This window comes from Candoia aspera, chromosome 2 (assembly GCF_035149785.1).
Source record: "Candoia aspera isolate rCanAsp1 chromosome 2, rCanAsp1.hap2, whole genome shotgun sequence".
NCBI classification, from domain to species: Eukaryota; Metazoa; Chordata; class Lepidosauria; order Squamata; family Boidae; genus Candoia; species Candoia aspera.
In genome coordinates, this window is record NC_086154.1 from 72,082,779 (window position 1) to 72,090,084 (window position 7,306).

At 39.3% G+C, this 7,306-nt stretch overlaps 1 protein-coding gene across 1 annotated transcript; it reads right to left on the reverse strand.

Moving 5' to 3' along the window:
* Nucleotides 1–229: 229 nt before the first annotated feature.
* On the reverse strand, nt 230–4,612 carry SMIM3 (small integral membrane protein 3). Its single transcript, XM_063292177.1, has one exon. It carries the CDS (start codon nt 1,925–1,927, stop codon nt 1,736–1,738), a length of 192 nt encoding a protein of 63 aa, XP_063148247.1. The 5' UTR covers nt 1,928–4,612; the 3' UTR covers nt 230–1,735.
* Between the last annotated feature and the right edge of the window lie 2,694 nt (nt 4,613–7,306).

The following is a 7,306-nucleotide window of genomic DNA, read 5'->3' on the forward strand; positions in this document are numbered from 1 at the left end:
TACATATATATTTCCCGCCTCTGGGGCAATTGGTGATAATCATATAGTGTATAATAGGCAACAATATATGTTTGCATTGTGAACTTAGCTTCGTTTGAGAATGTTCAAGCTTGACCAAACAGATAAGGGAGGACTAGAATGGTGTGAAGCTGCACAATAAAAGAATAGAATACTGTAACACATTTCAAGGCCAAACAGGCAGAAGTAAACCAATATTCAAAGATCAATATTCAGAGACAGGCATCAGTAAGTTTATTACATGGCATTGTGCAATATTGTAATTTAATACAACAATTTTCTCATATATTGACTGGAAATGAATTCAGTATCTGTTGATATGTATATGAGTAGTGACTGGCTGCTTCATTTATTAAACACTATTACTATTTTTCACTTGCCAGAGTATTTCCTTCCAGACATTGACCACAATGCCTGCTAAATGTTTCTGTTCTCTGTAGATGTTATAGGTCTAAGAACCCACGTGGATGAGAGGCTGCCAGCTCTACTGTACAAGGGAATGGAAAACAACTGAGACTGAACGTGTTCTTTCCTAAAGCCAGCAATAACCATGGGAGAAAGAGAAGGGACATTCAATTGACTGGTTCTTGAAAATGTGAATTATTCTATCAGCTAGGTAAATGAGATGTCTAGACTGGCTTTCTCCAAGAATTCTGAATGATTTTGTCCCAACCATATGGAGGACATCAAATTGAGGAAGCTACTTTAGTTCTTCTAGGAAGTCAATTACTGAAAAGAGAACATATTTTAAAAAGGTTTGATGGCAGGGATCAATCTCCTGAAACAAAAACATCATTATAACACTGCTTGTATAGCACGGTAGCTGTAAAACCTTTCCTTGAGATAGACTTTCCTATCACAAAATCTAGTTTCACAAAATCAAGAGCAAACTAAAAGATTTTTTACCTCTCTTTTCTCATGGGCACATCCTACACTAATCCCTTACAGTAAAATGTTTTGCTAGAATCTTACTCTCTTATCTCTCGCTCCCTCCCCCTGTATTTTGTTTATAACTTAGATTTTTAATTTCTTCAAAACAAATCTCCCATCATGAATGTACTATTCCACTGCAGTAGATCGCAAATACGATTTCAACTAGTCACTTATCTGCTGACTTCTCATTTCTCCCTTCTGATTCTCTTTAACTGGTGTTGATTGAAACAGAGGGCGCTGGAAGAAAAGATGGACCACAAATATTTCAGCTAAGACCTCTCGCTCTCCATCCCATCTGATTTGTATGGAATGAAGATAAAAAGTTTGTCTGGATCAGATAAAACAGGTTGCTTATACAAAGCAGCCACCATTTAAATTTTACTGAAGGACTCCAGGCATCGGATTCTGCCATCTCCTTGGTCCTTTGGAATAGTTTGCTCAGTAAACATGAAGACACATTTTGATTAAAGTACACACACCAGAAACCCAAACTGGAACGATCTGGAATTCTGTAGCAGTTTCCACAAGTGGGGATAAAGTCCAGGATGTAATGTGTTATGGTCATAGGCCAAATGGATAACCAGGCTTTGAAGATACTTCTTGAGAACTGTAGCATTCTTATCACACGCTGACAGCAGATGTGTTGCTGCCATATCCTTGCTGACAATTCACCAACGCCTGCTCAGGGCTCAACCTAATCTTGAAAGCTGCTAGATAAATTGGCTGCTTTCCCTACTGCATTTTCCTCAAAAGTAGAGTCCAAACAGTGACAAGGAGGCAACTCTCACTCAGCACCATTATGATGTATAGGGTGTGTCCAGACTCGATAAATAATCACTGTTGTTGCTGGGCACAATACCAGTAAAGTCATGATGACAATGGTGCCCAGGATGATTAGGACAATGACCCATATGTCCAAAATGTGCTTTGGAAGGGAGAGTTGGGTAGATTCCATGCTCTCCAAGTTACCCATCATCTTCCCAAGTTCCTCCCTAAGGCAAGAAGAAGTGAAAAAAGGTTACCAACTAGAAAGGAAACAGAGTAAAAACCACAGTTCTAGGGTTAGGATTAGCATGGTCCTCCAGAGATTGCTGAACTGCAACACCCAGCAACCCTCACCATTGACCGTGATGGTTCAGTTCATTAATCCCTGGAAAGGACAGATTCATATAAACATATCATCTTTTCTTTTCTCTACAGCAGACAAAGCAGTACTGGGGCTACTTTTAAGCGGAGTGGAGCATTCTTCAGAAACCTTACATACATTTTCACTTCTGGTTATATAATCATATAAGTGTTTACAGAATTAAATCTTTGAAAATGGAAGTATCTGGTTTGTGCCAGCAAGGTTATGAGAACCTAATGGAATAGATCTCTCTGAAGCAAGACTTCTGTCCTTGCACCATACGAAACTTGATGTAAGTCAATGCAATTTGACTTCCTAAAACCCTTTAGTAAACCAGGTTTCCTCAGTCTGCTTGTCTTCAGAAGTGTTGGAATTCAAATTCTAGAATTTGGCCACCATGCTGGCTGGAGATATGGTATTCAAGTCCAATATATCCGGAAGTCAGCAGGTCAGCCTTCATAAATCTTAGAAACCTATACTCAAATCCCTGATTATCAATACTGTATTTTCCTGAACTACCTAACAAAGTTGTGTGCCTTGTATGAGAGACAGGATGCACATACGCTAAATGAAGAAATAAATTTATTTGTGAATTGTAGAATAAAATGGATGATGTTTATTTCAGAATACCATATCTCCAGTTTTCTCTTTTTCTGGAAGCTGGCAATCATTTGTTAGATAGCGATATATAAGCTGAATGTGTAGAATATGGTAAGATATATGACAGAATGACAGGGAAGCAGTTTTCAAAGTTGGGTTGCTGTTTATACTCCGTATACTAAATACATAACCACAAAATGTTCTTTTCAACAGGTAAATCTGTGGGGAGCGGAAAACTCTGTACTCTGATACCCTTCAATAAGACATGTTGTAAAAGTATTTGTTGTATGTAATTATTATTTTAATTAGCCTTTGGTTTCATAATCTGATGGGAGGAGGAACTCTGCCTTTTCAGTCAACACATGGCTGTGTAACTAAACAGAGGAGGGAGCAGCTGTTTTAACAATACAGGTAGTCCTTGCTTAATGACCATTTGTTCAGTGACCGTTCAAATGAATGCGCTGAAGAAAGTGACTTAAGACTGGTGCTTGAAGTTCTGGCCAGTGCAGCAGTCTGGAACACAGTGACAGGGGACAGTCATGTGATCAAAATTTGGGTGCTTCCCTCCCCTTTTGAAACTTCTCTCCTTGCTCATGGTAATCCTGATCCATGTCAGGATCCTGCACATTTACACTGTAGAAAAGAAATATACAATGTCCAGCTGCATGCCACATGATTAATATAATATACTGCTTTACTTTGCACTGGAATGTTCTATTGTTTTAACTGGATTTAAATCTGATTAGCCCATAAATCCAACAAAAGGCATACAATAAATAATTTGTGATTGCGATGTAACTGATTTAACAGATATGAAAGAAGGAGATCTGGGTACAAATCTCAGCTCAGCAACATTTTTTGCCACTCTCTCTTATTTTAATACCTTCCCAGGTTCATTGGGATAATTTGTTTTTGAAACTGTTTACACTGTGTAAGCACCTTGGGGGAATAATCAAGAGTCGTGTAAAACCAATTCATCTTAAGCAACGCAATATGAGAAAAGTTTTAAATATTAACTTTAACTGCACCCCTGAATGGAAAATGTTACAGCAATTTGGCAATTTTGTCCCTACATGGCATGGGACCAGGATATCTGAGGGACTGTCTCATCCCTGTTACATCGACCCGCCCCATCTGGTCATGCAGGGAGGGCATGTTACGGGCCCCATCTATAAAAGAATTCCATCTAGCGGGGTCTCGGAAGCATGCCTTATCTGCTGTAGCTCCCACCCTTTGGAACATCCTTCCCCCAGAGGTGAGACAAGCCCCCTCACTCCTGGACTTCCGCAAAAGATTAAAGACTGGTTTTGTAGGCAGGCTTGGAATGGGAGGGCAAATAATTACACCTGGGGATGGCTAGCGCCATGAAATGATCCGGAGGGACCTACCACACTGAAGGTCTGATTAAGATCTCTTCGCCATGTAGATTTTATTATATTTATATTTTTATTGTATTTTGTAATTGTAATGGTTTTATATTTTAATCTTGTTTTATTGTAAGCCGCCCAGAGTCCCCCCATTGGGGAGACATGGGCGGTGAATAAATTTATTAAATAAATAAATAAATAAATAAATTTTGAAATGTGTGCAAAACATCAGATTATGGAGGCAAAAAATCAAGCTCAGAGTAAGAATGGGAAGGATAGGTGACATAGATGTGGGTGCCGAAATACAGAGGGTCATATCCCGAATAATCCATTTTGTGGAAGAGGGAGAAGAAATATTCGAAGATTCAAATCCTTCCTCTACTATAAAAAGCATTATGTGGTTTTGGGCAAATCACTGGATGGGTTCACAAGGTATGCTCAGTCATAATGTAGCTTTTTTGCTTTGTTTTGACTTAATTAGTTGTATTAATTAGCAGTGTGCTTTATTAGCAACTGTAGTTTGTCAACCATGATTTATGGCTCAGTCTGTTGCATGAACCAGCCAATTTGCATTACTCAATAAAACATATTTAAATAAACCATGGTTTGTTGTAATGTGTAATCCTAGTTAATTATATCTTAACATAAAATAAAACAGGGGCATTGGAATGCAACTATAGTCCTTTTAACTGAGGAGAAGGATATAATATATACTAGAGCTTTGCAATATTTTGGATTCAGTTCCAAAAAGGTGCTTCCTTTTTAAAAAAAGATCCTATAATGAAATATACCACGTACATCCTGTGGTGAGATGAACTGGTTAAAGGGCCATTCTATAATCTTCTTTTTTAGCTCTAAACTGAATAATTTGACAGTAGTTTAGCAATTTCTCTCCAGAATTTGCTGGAGCTTGTTGTGACTTTGACGTCAGAGAGAGCAGGTTAAGCTGGAGTCAGGATAAAAATTATCTTAAGTAATTGAGACAAAGATAACATTGTTACATCAAAGTTTGTGTGGATTCAAAGGCCAGGCTACACCCATCTTCATGCTTCAAAGAGATGACTTGATAAAAAAAAAAAACAGGCAGTTTTTAAGAAGCCTGCAAGCAAATCCAAAAACGAATTCAAAATCCTACTTTGAATTCTCATATTTAATGAGCAGCAATGCATTCACATCTGAAAAATTTATTAATTGATCCTGTTAACAACCATCTGGGCTGTGATTTAACAAAGTCATTCTAACAACTATGTTAGGAATACACAGCTATGAATGCGCAACTACTAGTATGCAAAGGCAAACACAGTTACACTGGATCTGTTGCTCAGATTCATACTTTTTATAGCCAAGAGCCCATAGCATTTTCTGTGGATTTGTCAAAAGTCGCTCCTGGAAATAAACTTAATTTGAACCGAAACTTCTCTATAAAGCCTATGCAGGTGAAAAGAGAATATGAAAGCCTTGCTGCCCACCTCTTTGCACACCTGGATGCTCTAAAGCACTTTTGTACCTGTTGCTAGGATTTGAAAAGGGGGTGCACATGTGCTGAATTATAGTTACAAAATTACTCAGAATTGGGATTCACCTCTTTCTTCAGAAGTGACCATGGTATGATTACTTGCTTGGACACAGGCAGGCATATGATTGCCCAGTTCAGGTATTGTCCAAACTAGTCCAATATATCTTAGAAAGAAGCAGCACGCAGTAGAAGAAAGAACAGCAAACTCATACTGGAAACTTCCAGTAGGAAATTAAAATCAAATTGCTGTCAAGCATCATAATAATGAAGCAATTAGAAACATGCTCCCTTCTCTAGCAATTCTAGCAACATGCTAGGCAGAAAATGTCAATGCAAATGTGTCATTGAAAGGGAACTATATGCTATTTGTGCCTTAGCATATCTTAAACTAATGGATAGGCACACATTCCTGACTTTGCCCAACCACAAGGACAACATCTACATGATAGTACCATAAAGGTCCTAGTGAGAAAGGGGCTTTCTTCCCATTGATTACCAATACCTTACAAATACATACTTATTTCTGCTTATGCTTACCACCACAGCAATCCCTGCAAGCTTATTCTCACCATACAAATGAATAACTGAGGCTGCAAAAGAATACAGAGGCGGCTGAGAAAGCAAGTCAAAAGCCTACATCCTTCTGAACCACAGAAAGAATCGGGTAGCACCTTTCCTAACAAATTTTATTTTGTTTAATCTATACATCTACTCCAACAGCACCAACACAAGCCCAAACCCACACAAGATTAGAAGTGCCATCAGATGTTCATCATCTTATGTGATGCATGCCATCCTCTTCCAGCAGTGTCCCTCTGGATTCTACGTAGGACAAACAGGACAAACTTTGGACAAAAGGATCCAACGTATCTTCCCCTCCCCCCTCTCCCACATCAGTTTAGCCACTCCATGTATCTGATGAAGGGAGCTGCAGCTCACAAAAGCTTATGCCTTTAATAAAATTTGTTAGTCAGAAAAGGTGCTACCAGACTCCTCCTGATTTTGGGTCATCACAGCTCTCCTCCTACAACACCTACTGACCCAGGTGAACTTTCACTCGTGGCCTTGATCTAATGGAAACTCTTTGACACCCAAAGCGGCATTCCCCCATCAGATACCCTCCAGTTGTACAGGGGTAACTGTGAGATGCAGTCTAATACATGTCAAAGGCACCCAGCTGGGGAAAGCTGACCAAAAGCCAGTTGCTGGAGCCTTCAAGGGGTCATGGGAAAGGCAACTTCACAGCTAAGTGCTGTGATGAGAAAGAAAGGAAACCTCACAGCACAGAGCTGGTGTGTCATAGCAAAAGACATCTAAGCAAAATTGGATGTTTTTGCAGCATGCAATAAGGGCTTTCAGGAGAAAGTCCCATCAAGAATGCTAAACTTCTTTAAAAAGAGAAAACAAAAGAGCCATAATCCAGCATCTAAAGATGGCATCATGGTGTCATTAACCTCTATGCCTCGAGGCCTGTATGTCTCAAAGGTTCATCTAGAGAAAACGCTCGTGGAAATATAATAACTTAGAGAGCTTGTTTAAAGGGAGCCAAAAGGAATTCCTGACAACCCTATCTGGGAAAGCTGACCGAAAACTCTCACACCAGAAAAGGGAGTTTCTGAAAAGCGGACCAAGTGGCAAAGGTGGATTTTTTACCACGTGGAGTTTCCCCCGTGACTGAAAAATAGAGAAATGGCAATCGTGCACGCGGGAGGGAAAGGAAGTGAGAAAGCTGTAAAAGCAAGAAAT

What these genes read in the sequence shown, in the direction of transcription:
- SMIM3 (XM_063292177.1), bottom strand. Translation starts at nt 1,927, where the DNA reads ATGATGGGTAACTTGGAGAGCATGGAATCTACCCAACTCTCCCTTCCA.